Source organism: Balaenoptera ricei, chromosome 1 (assembly GCF_028023285.1).
Source record: "Balaenoptera ricei isolate mBalRic1 chromosome 1, mBalRic1.hap2, whole genome shotgun sequence".
Classification (NCBI taxonomy): domain Eukaryota; kingdom Metazoa; phylum Chordata; class Mammalia; order Artiodactyla; family Balaenopteridae; genus Balaenoptera; species Balaenoptera ricei.
This window is the reverse complement of record NC_082639.1, coordinates 131,947,052-131,973,479: the sequence shown is the minus strand read 5'-3', so window position 1 is coordinate 131,973,479 and position 26,428 is coordinate 131,947,052. Positions and strand designations below refer to the sequence as shown.

Below are 26,428 nucleotides of genomic sequence, written 5' to 3'. Positions count from 1 at the left end.
GTTCTGGAACTAGACGCCTGGTGCAAATCCTGGCTGAGACACTTATTAGCTGTGTGACTTCTGAAAAGTTACTTAACCTCTCTGTGCCTCATCTTTCTCATCTATAAAATGGGGATAGTAATTACACTTACCTCATATAGGTTTGTTGTCATGAAATATTAGAACAATGCGTGGCATATAATAAGCACTTGATAAATATTAGCTATGATGGTAAAGGTAATTCTTCAATCAAAATGTGTTCAAATTACAATGTTATATGTCAATTATATCTCAATTAAAAATTTAAAAATATGCTCAAATAATTTAATATTTATTTGACAATATAGGGATTAGAAAGTGACTTTTATATTTATTGTTTCCTATGTAAATTGTTATCAAACTCATTCTGACAATATATAAATGACTGATAATAAGTCAGTGAACTAACCTCCCCAGGGCTATTGGTATTATCACTCAATATTTGGCTTGAGGAAAAACAATGAAGCATTAACTGTAATTTCAGGCATCTTAAAAAGGCACTTTGGCAAGACTCTGGGTGAGGTAGCATGCAATGGCATAGTGACATAGTGAAGAATCACCTACTTATAAGGATTCCAGATGACTGCATCAGGAATTCAGCAACACAATGCACGAGGGGAGAACCCTCAGAATGTCCCATGTAGGTTCTCTTTCAGATGTGGGAGAAGGTAAGCGTTGTGGACTTTGTATTCCAGCTAAGCTGTTTGCACAGGGAATGAACCTTGCAACAGTATCCCCCTTCCTTTACTGTTTATTTGTCCCTACACTCCCCTACAGCCAGAATCACTTATGAGCAATTATTTAAAATGCTCCCACCACTTCCATTGGTCACTTGGTTATTGCCCCTGGTTTCATGAGTCTGAGAAAGGTAAGCACAGATTGATGGGGAAAGTCAAATGTTATCTTAGAAATGAGATGCAAATCTAGTAAACAGCTAAAAAGTGTCCTTTGCAGTGAAAAATACAAATAAAAAAGAAGACAAGCCTTCTATTCATTTTATCATGCCCTCTCTGAGAATAAAACATCTCCTCTTCCTCCTTCATGTCTGACACTCACCCTCACTCATAGCCTCCTTCTATGGTTTGAACTATTTTTTCAGGAGTGGAAATAAATTAACTACATGCTGAGTCAGCTACAAGAGAATCCAGATTCCTTTATCTCAGAGGTAGCTATTTGTGAGACAAATGGTGGGAGGTTGAAACAATATAAGTGGCTTGAAAGAGGACTCAATTCTTGCCTGTGTGTCTGCTTGATCTAATCAGTGAATGATACAACCTAGACAGCAATCGCCCTTATCTGGGAATTAATCCTTGAGCCCCACTACAGATTTGGAGATCTACTGTCATCAGCTAGAAGAAAAAGGTAGCCATGGAAAGAATGCTGGCTTTAGAGCCAGAATGACCTGGGTTTGAACCCTAAGTTTACCTAGAAGATTTCCTTTACCTCTAACTCTCAGTTTTATGTCTATAAAATGGGGATAGCAATTCCTCCCATCTAAAGTTATTGCAAGGGTTAGTCATAATATATGTAAGGTTTTTGGCACACAGTTGCACACAATAAGGATAGTGTTATTGCTGTGGTTCTTTCATGGCTGTTTATATTGCAGGCATTAAATTTTGTTTCCAGAAGCTTAGGTTGAATGAAGACCTTGGCTTTATATACTGCTTGTCATTTTATTTCCACTCAAATGAAATAGAACTCCACGATGGAATTTAGATGACAAAATGAACTAAAATTGCATAGAAAACTTCAGTTGTCCAGGAGGACATAATGAATGAGTTGTTTCGGATAAGAATGTTTTCCAGATAGTTTGAGGTTTCCTTCTTTAAGTGTAAGATACTTTCTTTTAATCACTTTGGATGCAAATCTTTCTAAACGTTATACTTTCCCAGACTTGTTTTACAACAGAAGAGTAAGGAGGAAAATTCGAATCCCTTTCTAAACCATTACTTCCACTCTACTTTGAGATTTTATAAAGATCCACAAATGTTAGAACTGTGTGCAGTCTAAGAGTATACAAACTACATTACTGTCTCTGGTATTGTCTACAGGTAAAGACCCTGAGCTTTTATGCATGGATTATGTAACATTTATTTTGGTTGTCCAGGAACCTTGTTGCTTTTTTAATTCTTGGCTATGCTTTAGTTAGGAGATAATTGGAAATCTGAGTCCTGGCAAGGAAAGATGTTACTGTATTTAGTGTGGAAGTCTCATGATGGCCTTTCATCCATAAACTGGAAGCATCTGACATAAATGCCAAGTTGTAGCATGGTGTTTTCAAATTACTCCCAGTTGCACCCCGTCCCCAGGTGTACAGTGTTACGTAGGGCAATGATGGGTAACCCTTTTGGCAGGATAGACAAATTGTGATTCATAAAAATGCTTACAAGAACATTCCTTTTAGAAATGTATTTAATAGCAATATGTTTTTAAACCAGTAAATAAAATATCTGCAGCTGTACTTAATCATTTTAAAACTTTTTATCACTAAAAGAATTTCAGTTTGAGGCTAAAATTTCAGAAACTCTATAGCCAGTACATGCTGAACTGTTTGATTATAATGCTACACCTTTGAGCAAATTTTGTTGTCCAGTAAGATCTCTGAAGCTGTTTTGGTCCATTACCTTTAAAAGTTTCTTTCAGAGGGAATCTTAATATTATTCTTTGATTTATATTCTCACAATTTAAATGTGTGAGTTGCATTATGAGTACTATACAACAAAATTAGTTCTATAATATCCAGCTGTCTGCTGGTAAGCCAACTCTCCAAATAATAAATAAATAAATGAGCAAGTAAATAAATAACTTTTCCACCAGATAGTGTTCTTTGCATCTAAGTGTTGCCAAATTCTCTATATGAAAAAATATTTTTTCAAAACATTCCAATGCTTGACATCATGTAGTCAATTACATTTTTCACTTTGCATCTGGATATTTTGGGCTTATATAGGTACTTCTTTGAGTATATGATAAATACCTGAAACAAACTGTAAGGGCTAATATAATAATTCTTGTAAATCTAAAAACTATGAACTCTCCTATGAAAGAGACTTGCACGCCCTGTACAATGAAACCAGGCTCTTTACAAAACATCAGCACTCTAATTTGCCCACTGCCTAAATTATAGCTTCTAAAAGAATGTTCTGAATCTTTAAATGCACACTGAACTGTTCACTAAGTTTATTAAATGGAGAGGAAAAGAGCTGTCCAAAAAAAAAAAATAACGAGGGAGGATTTCATGAACAAGCACCCTAATGGGTGACCAAAGTGGCTCTTTATGTAACTTCACTTTTCCAAAGCTTGTACGCACCATTTTACATTTGAAAAAAAAAAAACTCAGAGCCTCTTGGCAAATAATTAGTTCATCATGACAAGGGTAAACAAATAACAAAGCTGACTATGGACTAAGCAGGAAGTGAACAGAATTGAAAAAATATGAAATAAAGGGCTGCCCTTGTATAAAGAATTTATTCTAGCGAGAAGTTAAACAAGGACATTTTGTGCTCTAGCATAATAGTCTTTCCTGTCTATTTCTCATCTTTTCAGTTAAGAGTTTTAAACTTTCCGTTTTGATTACAAAGTCAAAATCAGATTTGCCAAAAATGTATTTCATAAATGCTTCCTCTAAATAGCTATTTATATTTCATACCTCATGTTATATAGGTTGTAAAAACAAATATACAACATGTCTGTTTTATTGTAGATGAAAGGTAAAATAAAATACTTTGCAAGGAAAAGAATTAAAGCATTGAAAACTTATCCCCAAACTGTCTCATTAGTAATCCTCACTCAGTATAATTACAGAATCTATCTCCATATGCAAATTTATTTGTTTCAATATGTGCATAATTAATCTTTTAGTATAGAAACAATTAAAATCATTCATTCAATTATTTGAAATTTATCTTATGTGTTTTTTTTAATATATATTCCACTTATAATAATCTTTTTTTTAATTTTTAAATTTTATTTTATGTATTTTTTTATACAGCAGGTTCTTATTAGTTATCCGTTTTATACACATCAGTGTATACATGTCAATCCCAATCTCCCAATTCATCCCACCACCACCGCCCCCAACCCTGGCCACTTTCCCCCCTTGGTGTCCATATGTTTGTTCTCTACATCTGTGTCTCAATTTCTGCTCTGCAAACCGGTTCATCTGTACCATTTTCTAGGTTCCACATATATGTGTTAATATGCGATATTTGTTTTTCTCTTTCTGACTTATTTCACTCTGTATGACAGTCTGTAGATCCATCCACGTTTCAACAAATGACCCAATTTCGTTCCTTTTTATGGCTGAGTAATATTCCATTGTATATATGTACCACATCTTCTTTATCCATTCGTCTGTCGATGGGCATTTAGGTTGCTTCCATGACCTGGCTATTGTAAATAGTGCTGCAGTGAACATTGGGGTACATGTGTCTTTTTTTTTTTTTTAATTTTTTTTTCAACTTTATTCTGTAAATTTATTTATTTATTTATGGGTACATTGGGTCTTCATTGCTGTGCACAGGCTTTCTCTAGTTGTGGTGAATGGGGGCTACTCTTCGCTGCAGTGCACGGGCTTCTCATTGCAGTGGCTTCTCTTGCTGTGGAGCACAGGCTCTAGGCACACGGGCTTCAGTACTTGTGGCACACGGGCTTAGTTGCTCCACGACACGTGGGATCTTCCCTGACCAGGGCTCGAACCCGTGTCCCCTGCATTGGCAGGTGGATTCTTAACCACTGCGCCACCAGGGAAGTCCCGCATGTTTCTTTTTGAACTATGGTTTTCTCTGGGTATATGCCCAGGAGTGGGATTGCTGGGTCATATGGTAATTCTGTTTTTAGTTTTTTAAGGAACCGCCATACTGTTCTCCACAGTGGCTGTATCAATTTACATTCCCACCAACAGTGCAATAGGGTTCCCTTTCCTCCACACCCTGTCCAGCATTTGTTGTTTGTAGATTTTCTGATGATGCCCATTCTAACTGGTGTGAGGTGATGCCTCATTGTAGTTTTGATTTGCATTTCTCTAATAATTAGCGATGTTGAGCAGCTTTTCATGTGCTTCTTGGCCATCTGTATGTCTTCTTTGGAGAAATGTCTATTTAGGTCTTCTGCCCATTTTTGGATTGGGTTGTTTGTTTTTATAATATTGAGCTGCATGAGCTGTTTATATATTTTGGAGATTAATCCTTTGTCCGTTGATTCGTTTGCAAATATTTTCTCCCATTCTGAGGGTTCTCATTTCGTCTTATTTATGGTTTCCTTTGCTGTGCAAAAGCTTTTAAGTTCCATTAGGTCCCATTTGTTTATTTTTGTTTTTATTTCCATTACTCTAGGAGGTGGATCAAAAAAGATCATGCTGTGATTTATGTCAAAGAGTGTTCTTCCTATGTTTTCCTCTAAGAGTTTGATAGTGTCCGGTCTTACATTTGGGTCTCTAATCCATTTTGAGTTTATTTTTGTGTATGGTGTTAGGGAGTGTTCTAATTTCATTCTTTTACATGTAGCTGTCCAGTTTTCCCAGCACCGCTTATTGAAGAGACTGTCTTTTCTCCATTGTATATCCTTGCCTCCTTTGTCACAGATTAGTTGACCATAGGTACATGGGTTTATCTCTGGGCTTTCTATCTTGTTCCATTGATCTATGTTTCTGTTTTTGTGCCAGTACCATATTGTCTTGATTACTGTAGCTTTACAGTATAGGCTGAAGTCAGGGAGTCTGATTCCTCTAGCTCCGTGTTTTTCCCTCAATACTGCTTTGGCTATTCGGGGTCTTTTGTGTCTCCATACAAATTTTAAGATTTTTTGTTCTAGCTCCGTAAAAAATGTCATTGGTAATTTGATAGGGATTGCATTGAATCTGTAGATTGCTTTGGGTAGTGTAGTCATTTTCACAATATTGATTCTTCCAATCCAAGAACATGGTATATCTCTCCATCTGTTGGTATCATCTTTAATTTCTTTCATCAGTATCTTATAGTTTTCTGCATACAGGTCTTTTGTCTCCCTAGGTAGGTTTATTCCTAGGTATTTTATTCTTTTTGTTGCAATGGTATTGGGGTGTTTCCTTAATTTCTCTTTCAGATTTTTCATCATTAGTGTATAGGAATGCAAGAGATTTCTGTGCATTAATTTTGTATCCTGCAACTTTACCAAATTCATTGATTAGCTCTAGTAGTTTTCTGGTGGCATCTTTAGGTTTCTCTATGTATAGTATCATGTCATCTGCAAACAGTGAGAGTTTTACTTCTTTTCCAATTTGGATTCCTTGTATTTCTTTTTCTTCTCTGATTGCCATGGCTAGGACTTCCAAAGCTGTGTTGAATAATAGTGGCAAGAGCGGATATCCTTGTCTTGTTCCTGATCTTAGAGGAAATGCTTTCAGTTTTTCACCATTGAGAATGATATTTGCTGTGGGTTTGTTGTACATGGCCTTTATTATGTTGAGGTAGGTTCCCTCTATGCCCACTTTCTGGAGAGTGTTTATCATAAATGGGTGTTGAATTTTGTCAAAAGCCTTTTCTGCATCTATTGAGATGATCATATGGTTTTTCTTCTTCAATTTGTTAATATGGTGTATCACATTGATTGATTTGCATATATTGAAGAATCCTTGCATCCCTGGGATAAATCCCACTTGATCATGGTGTATGATCCTTTTAATGTGTTGTTGGATTCTGTTTGCTAGTATTTTGTTGAGGACTTTTGCATCTATATTCATCAGTGATATTCGTCTGTAATTTTCTTTTTTTGTAGTATCTTTGTCTGGTTTTGGTATCACTGTGATGGTGGCCTCATAGAATGAGTTTGGGAGTGTTCCTCCCTCTGAAATTTTTTGGAAGAGCTTGAGAAGGATGGGTGTTAGCTCTTCTCTAAATGTTTGATAGAATTCACCTGTGAAGCCATCCAGTCCTGGACTTTTGTTTGTTGGAAGATTTTTAATCACAGTTTCAAGTTCATTACTTGTGATTGGTCTGTTCATATTTTCTATTTCTTCCTGGTTCAGTCTTGGAAGGTTATACCTTTCTAAGAATTTGTCCATTTCTTCCAGGTTGTCCATTTTATTGGCATAGAGCTGCTTGTAGTAGTCTCTTAGGATGCTTTGTATTTCTGTGGTGTCTGCTGTGACTTCTTTTTCATTTCTAATTTTATTGATTTGAGTCCTCTCCCTCTTTTTCTTGATGAGTATGGCTAATGGTTTATCAATTTTGTTTACCTTCTCAAGGAACCAGCTTTTAGTTTTATTGATCTTTGCTATTGTTTTCTTTGTTTCTATTTCATCTATTTCTGCTCTGATCTTTATGATTTCTTTCCTTCTGCTAACTTTGGGTTTTGTTTGTTCTTCTTTCTCTAGTTTCTTTAGGTGTAAGGTTAGATTGTTTATTTGAGATTTTTCTTGTTTCTTGAAGTAGGCTGTATAGCTATAAACTTCCCTCTTAGAACTGCTTTTGCTGCATCCCATAGGTTTTGGATCGTCGTGTTTTCATTGTCATTTGTCTCTAGGTATTTTTTGATTTCCTCTTTGATTTCTTCAGTGATCTCTTGGTTATTTAGTAACGTATTGTTTAGCCTCCATGTGTTTGCGTTTTTTTATGTTTTTTCCCCTATAATTCATTTCTAATCTCAGAGCGTAGTGGTCAGAAAAGATGCTTGATATGATTTGAATTTTCTTAAATTTACTGAGGCTTGATTTGTGACCCAAGATGTGATCTATCCTGGAGAATGTTCCATGCGTGCTTGAGAAGAAAGTGTAATATGCTGTTTTTGGATGGAATGTCCTATAAATATCAATTAAATCTATCTGGTCTATAGTGTCATTTAAAGCTTCTGTTTCCTTATTTATTTTAATTTTGGATGATCTGTCCATTGGTTTAAGTGAGATGTTAAAGTCCCCCACTATTATTGTGTTATTGTTGATTTCCTCTTTTATAGCTGTTAGCAGTTGCCTTATGTATTGAGGTGCTCCTATGTTGGGTGCATATATATTTATAATTGTTATAGCTTCTTCTTGGATTGATCCCTTGATCATTGTGTAATGTCCTTCCTTGTCTCTTGTAACATTATTTTAAAATCTATTTTATCTGATATGAGTATTGCTACTCCAGCTTTCTTTTGATTTCCATTTTCATGGAATATCTTCTTCCATCCCCTGACTTTCAGTCTGTATGTGTCCCTAGGTCTGAAGTGGGTCTCTTGTAGACAGCATATATATGGGTCTTGTTTTTGTATCCATTCAGCAAGCCTGTGTCTTTTGGTTGGAGCATTTAATCCATTCACGTTTAAGGTAATTATCGATATGTATGTTCCTATGACCATTTTCTTAATTGTTTTGGGTTTGTTGTTGTAGGTCCTTTTCTTCTCTTGTGTTTCCCACTTAGAGAAGTTCCTTTAGCATTTGTTGTAGAGCTGGTTTGGTGGTGCTGAATTCTCTTAGCTTTTCCTTGTCTGTAAAGCTTTTGATTTCTCCATCGAATCTGAATGAGATCCTTGCCGGGTAGAGTAATCTTGGTTGTAGGTTCTTCCCTTTCATCACTTTAAATATGTCATGCCACTCCCTTCTGGCTTGTAGAGTTTCTGTTGAGAAATCAGCTGTTAACCTTATGAGAGTTCCCTTGTATGTTATTTGTCATTTTTCCCTCTCTGCTTTCAATAATTTTTCTTTGTCTTAATTTTTGCCAGTTTGATTACTATGTGTCTCGGCGTGTTTCTCCTTGGGTTTATCCTGTATGGGACTCTCTGTGCTTCCTGGACTTGGGTGGCTATTTCCTTTCCCATGTTAAGGGAGTTTTTGACTATAATCTCTTCAAATATTTTCTCTGGTCCTTTCTCTCTCTCTTCTCCTTCTGGGACCCCTATAATGCGAATGTTGTTGCGTTTAATGTTGTCCCAGAGGTCTCTTAGGCTGTCTTCGTTTCTTTTCATTCTTTTTTCTTTATTCTGTTCCGCAGCAGTGAATTCCACCATTCTGTCTTCCAGGTTACTTACCCGTTCTTCTGCCTCAGTTATTCTGCTATTGATTCCTTCTAGCGTAGTTTTCATTTCAATTATTGTATTGTTCATCTCTGTTTGTTTGTTCTTTAATTCTTCTAGGTCTTTGTTAAGCATTTCTTGCATCTTCTCAATCTTTGCCTCCATTCTTTTTCTGAGGTCTTGGATCATCTTCACTATCATTATTCTGAATTCTTTTTCTGGAAGGTTGCCTATCTCCACTTCATTTGGTTGTTTTTCTGGGGTTTTATCTTGTTCCTTCATCTGGTACATAGCTCTCTGCCTTTTCATCTTGTCTATCTTTCTGTGAATGTGGTTTTTGTTCCACAGGCTGCAGGATTGTAGTTCTTCTTGCTTCTGCTGTCTCTTTATCTTATGTTTAATTAACATGTGGATGTGAAATTCTCAGTAATTTACTCTGGTCGATGAGGTAGACATTAAAAACCATTAAGTGTTCAAATAAACCTGGATATGTAACACCATTTAAAATTAAGTTTGACATTGTTGGATAATTGGTTACGCTGCTATATCTAGCATGTGTTAGGACCGCTTATGTGATTCTTAGAAAATTATATTGGTTGCTCTCATTACAGTTGAACAATGTGTTCTGATTATGGCTTCTCCATTGAAGTGGCCCTAGAAGAAATCTAGAAGTGAAATCCATCACAACCAGTGCACCAGCATGTAATCTACTATTAACTGGGCTGTGAGCCCCTCAGGGTCTCCAGCTGTCTTCCTTACATTTGTGCCCTGGCACCTAACCCAGAGCCTGGAACATAGATGATGATGATGACAATCATTACTGAACTAAACTGAGGGACTGAGGACCAGATTGGAAAGTAGAGACCATGTGTTATTTTCCACCTGCTCTGAAACGTATTAATTTTGTCGGTGATTGTGAGCAGTTACCTGATCTTACTACTAGTTCTTACCCCCTTTAGAATAGATTCAGTCTTTCTCACGTGTATTAAGAGAAATTAAGAACACAAGATAAATCATATCAGAAGTATGAAGTTCATTTCTTCATAAATGAAAGAGGTTATGTTAATTTTAAAATGGCTTGGAAAGGAAATAGCCAAAATACTAAAGTATATTAGCACAGGTTGCCATAGCATTGGTTAGGTGCCAGACATTTTACATATAGTTTTCAGTCCTCAGAACCCATCAAAATGATAATATTATTGCTAGGAAATGATTATATTATCTTAAGTTATGAATGAGAAAACTGAGGCTGAAAGGGAGGTTAAGAAATTTTCCCAAATTCATACAGTTAGCAAGTAGTACAACCAAGAAATTTCAATTCTTGCCTGCAAACTCATGTACTTTCTCCCACAGTCTAGCAGGAAAAGTATCATTAATCATATAATTTCACAAATATTTTAATTATAGTATCATTACAATTTTCAATTAAATATTTGTGAAATTATATGATATATATCAGAGATCAGAGAATGAGTAAACTGACCTATAGGATATGTTTATCCAGAGAAAGAGGAAGAACTTCAAAAGTTCTCTCTCACCCTACAAAGAATATCACATTTTGTCCTTTTGAGAGCTTATGAATGCCATTTGCTACTATAGGAATTTCCTATAGTAGAATCACAGTTGGAACAGTGGAAGTATTACGTCCAGAAACATCATTTTTTAACTTCATGAGATCACAAAGCATGAAGCATTGAATAAGGGTCATCATGCTTGATTCAACATAGCTTTAGTCAACAACTTGCCATTTGAATTCCAGTCAACAGTCAATGTTTAACCTGAGAGGGCAGATCTCCTTATCAGTCCTGTTTGTGCTTTGCTACCAAAGCTATTTTGCAACTTTCCAGAGATAATTCATTGTGTTGATTAGCAAAGACTCTTCCTCATAAACTCTTTTTTCTTTTTGACTTAGACTGGAATAATATTATTATTCACAGGAAGTTATTTCAGCTTTTAACATTTCTCAGCTCCTGATAATTTTAACACTCAAATCCTTTTATCAACGGAGTGAAAGTTCAGCCTATTAAATATTGGTTATCAGTGTCAAAAGGATATCTTTTGTGGGGAAAAAAAAGATACAACAGAGTCCCGTGTTAAGCTTTTCACTAGCACAAGGGTCACAAACTTAGATGCCTACAGCAGCCAGGAGGGTAATTCAATGAAAAACTTAGTCCAGTAGGGACTGGTGATCAGATAGCTAGTGTCCTATCTGAAGGGGGCATCCAGGACTCAGATCCAGCCAAATTCTATGCAGGAATTTGATCCAGTGTCACCAGATCTCCAGGTTTTTATTTGTTGTTGTTGTTATTCTTTAAGAGAAACCAGCAACCAGATTCTTATATAATATCTCCATATTGTTAATGTTGGCATTTAATATGTTTTAATACCATGCAATTCTAACAAACATACACATGAGTTTAGACTTTATGACCTTGCTTCTAGACCATAGGACCTTAAATCTTAAGAGTTCGATAAACATTCATTGAGCACCTTCTCCATGCTAGGTACTGTGAAAGGCACCAGAGATACTAAGACAAATACAATCCAGCACCTGTCTTTGAGTCGCTCATATTCTAGTGACAGAAATGTGCATGGTACAAATAATTATTATCTAGTAGGAAGAAATAAAATTAATCATATAATCTCACACATATCAATACTTAATTATAAATTGTGGTGAGTGCTGTAAAAGAAAAAAAAAAACAGCACAATCATAGATCAGGGAAGAAGTAAGCTTACACTTGACATCTGAAGGATGAGCACACATTTATCCAAAGGAAGAAGAAGAGGAAGAACACTCTAGGCAGAGGGAATAATATCTACAAAGACCCTGAGCTAGGATGTAACTTGGCATTTCTGGGAAACTAAAAGGAGACCCAAGTGTGACTGATACATAGTAAACAAGGGGAAAAGTGACACATGTTGAGAATGGAGAGAGAAGTAGGGGTCGATCATAAATGGACCTGTGGTCGATGTTAAGGATTTTGAGAAATAAGAGGCCATTGTCAGGATTTTAAGCAGGAACATGGCAAAGTAAGATATGGGGTTTTAAGGGATCATTCTGTCTACAGGCTGGGAAATAGATTATGAGGGTCCTCTTATGCCAGAATCCCAGTGACCAGTTAACAGGCTAATTCTGGAGTCTAGGCTTGTCCTAGATTGATGCCTATAGAGATACAGAGAAGAGTGCAAACTTGGAATATATTTTAGACATAGTAAATTGCTGTGGAGTACAAAATATGCATGGCATAGAGATACAAATGGAGATGATACTGGATAGGTAGACTGGGCAAACTCATGAATAACTTCAGCTGCCATAGTAACAAACTTAGTCTTTATCCTGTGGGTAAGACAAAAGTTTGATGGAATGAGTTGACACAGTTGGATTTGTGTTGACCTAATAGTAACCTGATTCAGTCTCCTGTCTTCAGTAAAGACTTTATGGTCCACCCATAACTAGTCTTTTTTTTCCCCTATGGTCTAAGCTTAATCATCTACAATAAATTGGCAGCTTCTGAGGGTATTAAAGTCCATCTTTGTTTCCTATCTCTAAAGCAAATGAAATCATGACTACAATATTACTTCAAGTTTGGTTGTATTCTCTTCCATACATAGAATGGTGTCGTATGGAGAACATGTCAGTGAATCTAGACGTACCTATTCAAATCTTCTACCTTATGGCTTCCATACTCAGAACCTCATGTGGTACAGCAATGCATGTTGCTGCAGTGCCTAAATGCCCCATTGCTGATGGATGCATATGCCTTGTTTCCCACTCCCATCTGAAGAGCCCAAATGTATGCTGATGCCATGCATATTCACATGAGTGTTTCTGAGTGGAATAGATTTTCCTGATGATGTGCAATTAGACAAGGGTAGCTGACACTGCTACAACATAAACTATTTCTTATAGAAATTCAACATCTCAGAGTCTGGCTTTTGGACATGAGGGACCATATTTACCCTTTTGCTTAACAATTAGACAGGCAGACAAAATAACATGAAACAGTTTTCAGACACTGAACAATAGACAATGCAAGAGAATGATCCATGAGGGAATAACAACAAATGAGGTGAGCCCTCTGCCTGGAAAGAGTTTCCAGGGCACAGCACAATGAGGGTGAACCCAAACAGAGCCCAGCAGTCTCTTTGAGTTGAAGAAATAGAGTTTAGACTTTGGGTAGGCCATAGTGTCTAGAACCTGTGATTTGTAGGGCAGAGTCCTAGAGAGAATGGTACAGCCACAGAGAAAGAGCTCTTGCGAATCCAGTGAGAGGTCCTGTCAAGTCTTCAACTAAGTACTAATATGCACATGTATGTGAGGAAAGTGTTAATGGTAAGGTAAATACCACCAAAAAGAAACAGACAGAACAACCCCTAGACCACACACAGGGTCAGGAATAGTGTATGTTCCCACCATCAAAAGTGGAAAGACCTCTTAATAAATGGGTACTGGGTAGAATCACCAGAAGGAACAGAAGTTGGACAAAATTAGTCTAGACTATAGGCCACTCAGGAGATGACAAAGCTTTAAAAATAAGACTTGAAAGTATAAAATTGATTCCAAGCGTCTGAACTATGTGTCAGCATAAAATCCAATACTTGTTACAAGAATGAAACAAAATCCCAAAACCAACATGTAAAACTCACAATGTTAATAAAAATTAATGTGTTCAAAAAATCAGGAGAATCATTACCCTTAATCAAGGAAAAAAATCAATCAATAAAAACAGATCCAGAAAAAGAACATACACACTCTACTATATATAAGATAGATTACCAACAAGGACCTATTGTATAGCACAGGGAACTCTACTCAATATTCTGGGATAACCTATATGAGAAAAGAATCTAAAAAAGAATGAATATATGTATATGTATAACTGAATCACTCTGCTGCACACCTGAAACTAACACAACATTGTGAATCAACTATATTAAAATAAAATTTAAATTTTAAAAAAGAAATGATAGTAGTAGCAAGCAAAGACATTAAGATAGCCCTTATACATATTCTCCATATGTTCTAGAAGGTAGAGAAGAGTATGAGCATGATGAGGAGAGAGATGGAATGTTAAAAAAAAAAACAAACATAAATGGAACCTCTATAGATAAATACAATAGCTGAAATGGTAAGTACACTGGATGAGATTAACAGCACATTAGACACTGTAGAAGAAATATTAGAGAACATTAATACATAATGATAGAAACTATCCAAAATAAAAACATGCAAATAAAAATGACTGAACAAAATGAACAGAGCTTCAGTGAACTATGGGACAATATCAAGTGATCTGACATATGTGTACAGTTAACCCTTAAACAATGTGGGGATTGGGGCACCAACCCTTCACACAGTCGAAAATCCACGTGTAACTTTAGTCTGTCCTCTATATCTGTGGTTCTGCATCTGCAGATTCTACCAACCATGGATGGTGTAGTACATATTTGTTGAAAAAAAACCATGTATAAGTGTACCTGCACAGTTTAAACCATGTTGTTCAAGGGTAAACTGTAATTAGAATCCTAGAAAAGGAAGGGACAGAAAAAAATATTCAAAGAAATAGTGGCTGAAAACTTTCAAACTGTGATGAAAACTATAAACCTACAAAGTCAGGAGGCTCAACAAAACCAAGAAGAAGAAACATGAATAAAACCACACCAAGGCACATCATAATCAAATTGCTGAAAACCAGTGATGAAGAGAAAATGTTGAAAACAGTCAGAGGAAATAAGTCACAGAGAGGGGGCTTCCCTGGTGACGCAGTGGTTAAGAATCCACCTGCCAATGCAGGGGACACGGGTTCGATCCCAGGTCCGGGAAGATCTCACATGCCGTGGAGCAGCTAAGCCCGTGTGCCACAACTACTGAGCCTGTGCACCTAGAGCCTGTGCTCCGCAACAAGAGGCACCACTGAAATGAGAAGCCTGCACACTGCAACGAAGAGTAGCCCCTGCTCATCGCAACTAGAGAAAGCCTAGGTGCAGCAATGAAGACCCAATGCAGCCAAAAAATAAATTTAATTAATTAATTAATTTTAAAAAAAAGTCACAGAGGAAAAAACATAGAATGATAGCAGATATCATTAGAAACAACGCGAGCCAGAAGATAGTTAGGGACATCTTTAAAGTACTGGGTGTGGGGGGATGGAGACAATCTGTCCACTTGACATTCTATACCAAGGAAAAATATTCTTTTAAAATGAAGGCAAAATAAAGACTGTTTTAGACATACAAAGCAGGAACAATTTCTCATTAGCAGACCAGGAAAAAAAATGTTAAAAGAAGTACTTTAGGCAGAAAAAGATTATATCAGAGAGATATTTGGGGCCACAAGAAGGGATAAAAATTCCAGAAATGGGTAAGTATGGAGAAAATTTTTCTTCATTTTTAATCTCTTAAAAAGATAACTGATTATCTAAATTGGAAAGCAAAAAATAACGACAGTTTATTTTGGGGTATATTATATATGTAGAAGTGAAATGGATGACAACCATAGCACAAAGGCTGGGAGGGGGAAGATGGAAATATACTATTGCAAGTTTCTTATAATATAAGTAAAATGGTATAAGATTATTTGAAGGTAGACTATGATAAGTTAAAGTTGTATTTTGTAAGCTGAAGGGCATTGCCAATAAAACAAAGCAAAGCTAATAAACCAATAGTGGAGATAAAAAGGAAACATAAAATATACTGGGCTTCCCTGGTGGCGCAGTGGTTGAGAATCTGCCTGCCAATGCAGGGGACACAGGTTCGAGCCCTGGTCTGGGAAGATCCCACATGCCACGGAGCAAATAGGCCCGTGAGCCACAACTACTGAGCCTGCGCGTCTGGAGCCTGTGCTCGGCAACAAGAGAGGCCGCGACAGTAAGAGGCCTGCACACCGCGATGAAGAGTGGACCCCGCTCGCCACAACTAGAGAAAGCCCGAACACAGCAACGAAGACCCAACACAGCCAAAAATTAAAAAAAAAAAACAAAAACCTCAATTAATCCAAAAGAAAGTAGGAAAGAAAAGAAAATAATGAATAAAAGCCAGATGGACAAATAGAAAACTATAGCAGAATGGTAGATTTAAACCCAACCATATCAATAATTACATTAAAAGCAAATGGGAAGAACACGACAACTAAGAGATTTTAAGATTGAATAAAAAGCAACACCCAACTTTATGCTGAACTCAAGAAATCCACGTTAAAGATAAAAAGTAAAGGATTGAAGGTATACCATACTAACTAACTATAATCAAACACAATGGATGTGTCATTCCATTTATATGACAATATAGGAAAGTAAAACATAGTGACAGAAAGTAAATCAGCGGTTGCATGTGTCCAGAGAACAGGGGAAGGTATGGCTACAAATGGCACATGGAAACTTTTTGGAGTGATGGAAATCTTCTGTACCTCAATAGTGATGGTAGCTATAGAACTGTACTTATTTGTCAAAATTCAGCAAAATTGTACTTAAAATTGGTGAATTGTATTGTTTGTAACTTATACCTTAATAAAGATGATGAAAGGAAGGGGGACCGAGTGAGAGAGAGAGAGAGAGAAAGCAGTGGGGAGGAATAAAGAGGAGAAGAAAAGGAACAGGGAGGAGGAAGGAAAGGGAAGAAAAGAAACTAACCATTTGTTTTCAAAAACTACAGTCACTTCAGTAAGAGTAGTTTCCACTGGCCCTTTACTCCATTATGTAAAACATTTTAGCCCTTTTTTCTGATCCTTATTTTCTACCCACATCTACAGTCTGATGGTCTTACCTTCCACCTCAAGAAATTTATTGACTGTTGTACTAAACAAAGATAACTGTATCCTAAAGAGAAATTCTGGCACCAGCCAGTGATGTGAAACTTTCACCTAATTAAATGAGGAATGCCTCAGAAGAAACTGCCCTTCCCACTTGCTATCTATGACAATGACCTCTGCCCTTCCTGACCTCACTTGCTCCATCTCTGGCCACATCTTCTCTTTGTTGTTGAAAGCCCCACCCAACCCTCTGCACTGCTTTTACTCTTCAGCATCACAGTTCCCTTTCTTCAATAAGGAAGACCATTTCTATATCCTCCCCCGTCTCTCACCAGTAGGGAAAGTTGAATACACATGAAAGTGTTACTAGTGGGCCTTTGGGTACACAAAGGACCAAAGTAAGGCATGTAAACTTCAGACGGTAGATATATATATATTTTTTTTTTTATAGAGAGAAAGTCTTTTATTTATTTATTTATGGCTGTGTTGGGTCTTCATTTCTGTGCGAGGGCCTTCTCTAGTTGTGACAAGTGGGGCCACTCTTCATCGCGGTGTGCGGGCCTCTCACTATCGCGGCCTCTCTTGCTGCGGAGCACAGGTTCCAGACGTGCAGGCTCAGTAATTGTGGCTCATGGACCTAGTTGCTCCGTGGCATGTGGGATCTTCCCAGACCAGGGCTCGAACCTGTGTCCCCTGCATTGGCAGGCAGATTCTCAACCACTGCGCCACCAGGGAAGCCCCGGTAGATATATTTTATACAAGGACAATTAGACTGCATATAGGATAGACTTTAAGACTCTGGGGAAAGAGTTGGGATAATCAGATGGTGGAGGTGTGATAAACTGATAAAACAGGGCTAAGGGTGGCATCAGTTGGAAAGAAGACATAAAATACAGAGCAAAACAATATATAAACAGATCTGAGTGTACTTACAACCACTTAAACCCATGCTAACAGGCGATTAAATATAAGATATCTTACCTACAGACTGGGAGAAAATTTTTGCAAACGATGTGGCCAACAAGGACTTAATCTCCAAAATGTGCAAACAGCTCATACAACTCAATAATGGCAACAACAAGAACAAAAAAAACCCAAACAACCCAATCAAAAAATGGACAGAAGACCTGAATAGACACTTCTATTCCAAAGAAGACATACAAGATGGTCAATAGGCACATGAAAAGATGCTCAACATTGTTAATTATTAGAGAAATGCAAATCAAAACTACAATGAGATATCACCTCACAACAGTCAGAATGGCATCATTTAAAAGCCTACAAATAACAAATGCTGGAGAGGGTGTGGAGAAAAGGGAACCCTCCTACACTGTTGGTGGGAACATATATTGGTGCAGCCACTATGGAAACAGAATGGAGGTTCCTCAAAAAACTGAAAATAGAGTTGCCATATGATCCAGCAATCCCACTCCTGGGCATATATCTGGACAAAACTCTAATCTGGAAAGATACATATACCCCAAGGTTCATACCAGCACTATTTACAATAGCCAAGACATGGAAGCAACCTAAATGTCCACTGACAGATGAATGGATAAAGAAGATGTGGTATATATATACAATGGAATACTACTCAGCCATAAAAAAGAATGAAATAATGCCATTTGCAGCAACATGGATGGACCTAGAGATTATCATACTAAGTGAATTAAATCAGACAAAGACAAATACATGATATCACTTATATGTGGAATTTGAAATATGATACAAATGAACTTATTTACAAAACAGAAACAGATCACAGGCATAGAATGCAAACTTATGGTTACCAAAGGGAAAAGGGGATGGGAGAGGGATAAATTAGGTGTTTGGGATTAGCAGATACAAACTGCTATAAATAAAATAGATAAGCAACAAGCTCCTACTGTATAGCACAGGGAACTATATTCAATATCCTGTAATAAATGATAATGGAAAATAATATATAAAAGAAGATATAGATATAGCTATATAATTGAATCACTCTGCTGTATATCAGAAACTAACACAACACTGTAAATCAACTGTACTTCAATAAAAAATATAAAAATTAAAAAAAAGATGTCTTGTCATGCATCACAGAGAAGATATAACCCATCTTCATATTCTGAGATGATTTTCTGATCAAAGGTGATTCACTTATCTGATTATATTTAAATAATAATTATTTAGATACTTTGGAAAATTAACTTGCTAAACTTTAAATAATGTACTAGTAACATTTCTTGTTCACTTCAGATCACCATGGATCAAAGCCTTTATAATTACATAGACATACAAGTGGATATATGTGAATCTTTCCAAATAATGACGGCTTTCTATAGAAAGGCATATATATCTTCATAGAGAACTTATGTTCCCCCAGACTTGAGAGTGATGAAAAAGTTGTTCTCAGAAACTATCCAGATGTTTTCACGGCTTTTACGTCTCCAGGTGCTTCTTACCCTGACCACACATTCCCTGTGGAGAGGATGGATGATTCTGTAGCTCCGGGCCAAGAATACACCTATGAGTGGAATATCAGTGAGGACAGTGGGCCCACCCACGATGACCCTCCGTGCCTCACACATATCTATTACTCCTATGAAAATCTGGTACACGACTTCAACTCTGGACTGATTGGACCTCTGCTTATTTGTAAGAAAGGTAAAAAAATAAATAAAAACAGCAAAGGCGTTGGATTGGTAAAGATACTATAATGGAATGATGCTTGAGAGTGTCTTGGTATCTTTTCGTAAATCAAGCAGAGAAGGGTGCAGAAACCAGATCATCATTTGACTTTGGTATTTGAGGATTTGCAATCTTCCTCTGTTTCTTCAACCCCTCCTTCATCTCGGTCCTGGGAGTCTCTCCCAAGTAAATCTCTGTCTGAGAGTATGTTCTGCTGCCATGCCCATATGATCCGTAACATTTACCTCAAGGCCAAGTCTTTTTGAAAGTATACAGCAATCTGTACTCTGCTGAGAGTACTTGGAAAGAACTTTGAGTAATATATCTGAGGTTTGGGTTGGTCATTTGGTCTATAAACACACAAAACTCCAGGTTCCTTTCTTGTAAACAAACTGAACACTTTGAGTGGTAGGTTTCAAACACACTCAACTGACTTTATAAGAAATTTCATTGGCTGGGCTTCTTAGGAGCAAGCTTGGACTTTTATTTTACCCCAAACAAATTCATCCCATCTTTCATTAAAACAAACAACCACAACAAACTGCACCGTGGGAGATAATGTGATGGATTCACCATCTGTCTACACATACACGCATACCATACCTACATACATTCCTAATTCATTCATTCACTATACAAATACATATTTTCATTGCCTGGTATAGAGAAGATACTGTGATGACACCGAAAAAATTTTAAACTTATAAAAGTCTCTTCTTTCATTTTACTATCAGGTGCATTTTTTACTCATGAGAGTGGATTAATCTTGACCCTCTCAACCAATTCTCTAGTGTCCCATTACAAGATGGCTATATTAAACTTGGAGTGTGATGCTTTTACCAAATGAGCTACGGTACCTATGCATTATTTTTTTTTAATATAAATTTATTTATTTATTTATTTATTTTTGGCTGCGTTGGGTCTTTGTTGCTGTGCACAGGCTTTCTCTAGTTGGCGGCGAGCGGGGGCTAGTCTTCATTGTGGTGCGCGGGCTTCTCATTGTGGTGGTTTCTCCTGTGGAGCACGGGCTCTAGGCGCATGGACTCAGTAGTTGTGGCTCACGGGCTCTACAGTGCAGGCTCAGTAGTTGTAGTGCACGGGCTTAGTTGCTCCACGACATGTGGGATCTTCCCGGACCAGGGCTCGAACCCATGTCCCCTGCATTAGCAGGTGGATTCTTAATCACTGCACCACCAGGGAAATCCCTGCATTGACTTACTGACACTGGAAGAAATGGATACTTTTACTAAAGCCTTGACAGTCACCAAATGTTTTCTCTCTGTGCCAGATCAAATTTACTTTTAAAGCCCCATTCCTCAAGGCTATCAGGTGCCAGAATAAACAAGGTGGCACCAGGATTTTAATAAGCCTTCAATCATTATTACTTGATAGATGCTATTTTTATAAGAACATTTTACAGTTGACATCATTATGATTGGCTGCTTATCTTAAACTCTGTTATCTAGGAATAGCTAATGAGAGCCTTCTATCTGGGATGCTATTAAAAGTATGTCTTTTTTCACAGGCACCCTAACTGAGGATGGGATACAGAAGATGTTTGACAAGCAACATGTACTGATGTTTGCTGTGTTTGATGAAAGTAAAAGCTGGAACCAGACATCATCCCTAATGTACACAGTCAATGGCTATGTGAATGGGACAATGCCAGGTAACACGTGGGCTGTGTACTATCCAAAAATAGTTGAAGCATTGATCCCATTGTTTTCCTAAAGGCACTAAGGTAGTTGACCATACTCACTATTTTTTTAACTCCTAATCTGAAAGGTGATGTAATCTGGTTCAGTGGTTCTCAAGGTTTAATCTTTTTTTTTTTAACTAGCAAGTACAACAGACAAATTAGAAGCTACCCAAGAGAAGTAGTGTGCAGTCTTATTACATGTAGTGCTCTGAGCAGGTTTCACCTTGGCCTACATCTCCAGGAAGACATCCAGGATATCAGCTTAGTCTCCTTCAGTGAGTTGTGTGGTCCCTGCTGCATGGTGACCATGTTTTCTTCCAGAGAGGAAGCCCTACGAAACAGAGTTCAAGGCCAATCCTCAGCAGGAAGGGTCAGCAGGAAGAATGCAATGAAGACACTTACAGTGAAGATGAACAGGAGATTAGGAGAAATATCTAACATACAGAAATACTACTAGCATTTCAAAAGATGATGGATGAGTAATATTCAATGGCATATGGAATGTTTTTCTCTTTTCATTTACATGTAGACTCTTGTGAAAAAGCAAAATCATAACAATTGTTAAGAGGAAAATAACTGATCCCCACCTAAACCACTTCTAATTCTCTCTGATAGAAATGACCTAGAACCAAAGATCCTGTGGGGGAAAAATGGGAAAAATGAAAATATTACTTTACTAAATAAACTATGCTTCAAAACACTAAGTTTCTCTATATAGAGGCTCTATATAGAGGCTGTTCTCTATATCTGAAAATCACAAATGGCTTCTCTTACTAAAAATAAAACTTGTCAAGAGTTGAGGTCTGGACATTGCTTTTAAATTGTATTCCATTTCATTTGATTCTATCTTCCCACCCGGGTCATTACAAATATACTAAGATGACCCTGGGTTTTGATTCAGAGTTTAAAAACTTAGTTAACTGAGTTAGCATATCTGAGTTCACACCTTGCTCACTTCTCTACCTTAGTGTGGCTTTTAGCAGTTAGTTGTCTCAATGTGCTTTCGTAAAAAAATGGGTTAATCATCTATCCTGGTGCAGAGGGTGTTTAAGAATTATTTTACAGATAACATAGCATGTCTAATACTACGGGCCTTAGAGAGGAGTGGTCAAAAGAGAAATTGTATCTGTGTCCTGGCAAAGTAAATCATCTGTCTAAATATAGAGAAGGAGAAGCCAAAATAACCCATATGAAAACATAAAAATTGATAACTCTATCAGGGCAATTTATGAATTTATAGTTGAAATAGACAGAGTAGCTGGGGTAGAAAGTAGCTGGTAGTAGAAACTGAGAAAAGTTAATGCTTGTAAAACTGCCTTATGGGGCAGTATAAATTGAATAAATATGATAAACGCTAATACAGATGTATGAAATGCTCAACCCAATATAAGCATTGATTGGAGGCAGATAAATTCTTCCACCAAAGCCTCCTATCTTCCAGCTTCTTGTTCTCACCTGTGATACTAGGAATTGGTCTTGTTACAGTGGTCTAAAAAAGACAAGCCCTTAGCCCCTCTTTGGGTAAGGGACTGATTCATGGCCCCAAGATCTAGTATCGAGTGATTAGAGATCTGAAATTTAAAACCCAAGCCAAGGATAGAAGCCAGAGGTTGGAATCTCCTATAGAGCAAGCCAGCATTTTCTGAGTCACTGTGGGAGCAAGAAGGAGCCAAACCGCTTTTGTACTCAGTTCTCATTACTCCATCCATGAAACGCTCCCAGGAGTGACCCAGTATACTGAGGATTTGTCCACTGCATTTTAAGGAGATCCTATAACCCACACAGTAACTCACTGCCTTGTCATTAAAACAATCAACCAGCGGGTAAAGAAACAGTATAAAATCCTTAAAGCATCTTCACATCTTCTTCCTTCCTTAGGATCAAGCCCTTTTAGGATTAGAGGTTTAGGCCCTTAAACTCAGCCCTATTGGAGGCTCTGGCAACTCCCTCCAGCTAAGCCCCGATTGGTATTAGAGTGACCAACTACTCAGGCTTGCCCAGGACTTTCTCAATTCTAATACTGAAAATCCTGCCTCCTGGGAAACCCCTCAGTCCTCAGTAAACCAGGATGGTTGGTCACCTACTTTCTTCTCTCCTTGGCCTTAGCAATCCCTGTGTTTCTAAACTAATGTCCTCCATCTCTGGGCTCTATAGTACCACTTATTGCAATGAGTTGTGACTGCTTGTTTGCCCACCACTCAGATGTCTGCTTTTCTAGGGCAGGAACAAAAATGGGAGTGTCTATACCCCCCGGAACCTTGCACAATGCCTGATGCAAAGCAGGTGCTCAATACGTATCTGGTGAGTGAATTTTTTATCACAGACTGCTGACTGCCTGTTTTGGCCCCCATCTCTCTCTCTCTCTCCCTCAGATATAACAGTTTGTGCCCATGACCACATCAGTTGGCATCTGATTGGAATGAGCTCTGGGCCAGAACTGTTCTCCATTCATTTCAACGGCCAGGTCCTGGAGCAGAACCATCATAAGATCTCAGCCGTCACTCTCGTCAGTGCTACGTCCACAACTGCAAACATGACCGTGAGCCTAGAGGGAAAGTGGGTCATATCTTCGCTCATCCCAAAACATTTTCAAGGCAAGAAATTCTTCCAACAGTCTTGCTTACAAATGTAGGATCCTTTCTTCCTAGGCACTAACTCCCTCATTTTCCTTTGCTTTTGCAAGCCATCCACACTCCAGACATACATTCCTTAGTCTTTGAGAGCAGAATTTAGATACTTTGCTCTTAGACTTAGAGCTCGTTAGTTGGGGATGGAGGAAGCAGAGAAATTGACAAAGATTTTTTAAAATGATGCAAAAGCCGAAGAGGTCTCTACTTCCTTGAAAGGAGAAAGGAGGAAGGAAACAAAAACATACATAGAGATATTCTTTCTTGGGCTATTTAATATGCAGCTAAAGGAAAAGAACTAGGTATTGGAACTGCTCAAACTTCTGTAAATTTATAGAAGCACCAAGTTACCGAAAGTGTAAAAGTTTTAACATGAAAAAGTTGTCTTTCATAACAAGATGAGCACAGAGCCTGGCCCAAAGAGGAACTCAGTGGATGTGTGTTGAATAGAAAAAACATAGTATCTAACCAACTGAGGAGTGAGCTTTAAAGGACATCAGTGAATTCTAGTGGGGGAAAAAAATCAGCCTAGGTTGTTATATGGTATCAGGTAAACAAAATAACTAACGGTCTATTACATATTGTTGCTTTAAAACAGTTAGGAGGAGGGTTCCTGTAAATATAAGTAAATATCACTATAGGAAATCATTGTGTTACCAAAATAATGTGTATAAAAGCAAGAAATATAAAAAAGAGACACTTTATGGGATCACTTCATTTTTTGTTCACACTAAGCAGTCAAAATTATATTTGAAGTAATGAAATTGTCACAATATCCCTGGAAGATAGAGCCCCAAATACTAATGAAACAACAGCAAAACTAACATTATTGAGGTTAAGTGCTTTTTGTATTATCTTATTTAATTTTTAAGAACAATTTCATACAGTACACACTAGTAATATCTTCATTTTACAAATAAAAGGAAGAGGTTATAGGAAATATGAGACATCGACATGACCTAAGTCATAAGGTTTTAAGGATCTGGAAATTTCAAGAAATTTTCCTCCCCGGTAAGAAACAAAGGATAGCTTTCCAAGTTTTTCCTCTAACCCATCCTCTCTTTCCCTCGCTTTTTTATTCTTGCTCCTTCTGCCCTGTATTAAAAGAGCTTCAAACCAAAATGTTCAAAAGTTGCATGAGCATTACTTTCACTGTTATTATTGAAAACTTCCACAAATTTATTTAAAAGATGTACATTTTATCAGCCTTAATTTCTTCTCTCAGATTCTTTCATTGTCTTTATGTCCTAACTCAGCTGGGATGCAGGTTTACATAGACATTAAAAACTGTGCAAAGAAAACCAGGAATCCTAAGAAACTAACTCGAGACCAGAGGCGGCACATTAAGAGATGGGAATACTTCATTGCTGCAGAGGAAGTCATTTGGGACTATGCACCTATAATACCAGCAAACATGGACAAGTGAGTTTGAGGGGTTCTTACTACTGTGCAGATTCAAGACATTTTCCATAGGGTCCTAGATGCATGGGGTGAAATGTCATGAGTTGACAGCTTTCATGGTAATGCATGTATTGGATTTCATTCAGGTTTTCTTTTCCAAAACAATCTGAAATTACTCCAAACTCCTCAAGAGAACTCAGAAAAATAATAATAGTAGTAGTAGTAACAACAGCAATAATAGCAGCTACCACTTCTTGAATGCTTCCTATTGCCAAGCACTGTGTTAAACCTTTCTAAGAGCTTTGCTTTAACTCTACAAGTTAGAAACAGCTTTTACTTATTTTGTAAATTAGGAAATGGGAGAGTGGGATTAAGAAAACTGGAAATGCACATAGCTCTTAAACACTTGAAAAATACTCAAGCTCACTCACAGTAAGAGAAATACGTAAATTAAACTTCTCTCAAATACTATTTTTCTCCTATCAGACTCACAAGTTTAGATGACATAATGTATTGGCCAGGCTGCGAGAAACAAGCTCTATCGTGTATTGCTGGTGGAAGAGCGAATTGGAAAAGCCATTCTAGAGGATAATTTGGCAATGTGTATAAAATTATAAATGCATATATTTTTTGATCCAGCAATCTCACTCTGGGAATTTACTATATAGATATACTTGTATACAGGTGAAATGGTATGTGTACAGGATGTTCAGTGCTGCACTGTTGCAGCAAAATATTGGAAACAACCCATAACGTCCATCAATAGGAAATTAATAAGTTGTGGTACATCATACAATGGAATACTATGCATCTGTTTTAAAGAGGATGCAAAAACTCTCTCTATACTAATATAAAAAGTTCTCCAAGAGATATTTTTAAATTAAAAAGTCAAGGGAGCAAGAAGGTAGAATAGCAGATTCCCCCACTTGTATTCCCCCACAGCAATGATAATTTGGCAGCCATCCACAAACAGAAGTGACTTTGTGAGAGCTTTGGGATCAAAGTAGGAACTTGCAAAATCCCGGTGGAAGTCAAGACCAAGGAGGACTGTTTTGAGAAGGCAAGTCCATGCTCAGATGGTTGGTTCACTAACTGTAATTCAGTTACAAACCTGGAAATAGCCTCCTCCCCTTATGGACTCAGCTACAGCCCCACTTAACCTTGGTCCTGCCACCAGCACCATTTGATAAGAAACCCAGGAGGAGTCACGCCTGTCCATGACCCTGGAGGCTGACCTGCAGACCTCTGTTTGACTGTGGATCTTGAAGCAGCCCTGTAACTAATTCCATCCTTCTC

General features: G+C 37.5%; 2 protein-coding genes across 3 annotated transcripts in view; one reads left to right on the top strand and one right to left on the bottom strand.

The window, feature by feature from the left end:
• FIRRM (FIGNL1 interacting regulator of recombination and mitosis) overlaps nucleotides 1-26,428 on the bottom strand; it is a 366,159-nt gene that overhangs the window by 225,617 nt on the left and 114,114 nt on the right. The gene's annotated exons all lie outside the window — the stretch shown is intronic.
• F5 (coagulation factor V) overlaps nucleotides 1-26,428 on the top strand; it is an 82,420-nt gene that overhangs the window by 13,065 nt on the left and 42,927 nt on the right. The window contains exons 4-7 of the mRNA XM_059935936.1: nucleotides 19,169-19,381; nucleotides 20,931-21,074; nucleotides 23,477-23,698; nucleotides 24,988-25,153. Coding sequence (XP_059791919.1) covers nucleotides 19,169-19,381; nucleotides 20,931-21,074; nucleotides 23,477-23,698; nucleotides 24,988-25,153 — 745 coding nt within the window. The remainder of the gene's footprint in view (nucleotides 1-19,168; nucleotides 19,382-20,930; nucleotides 21,075-23,476; nucleotides 23,699-24,987; nucleotides 25,154-26,428) is intronic.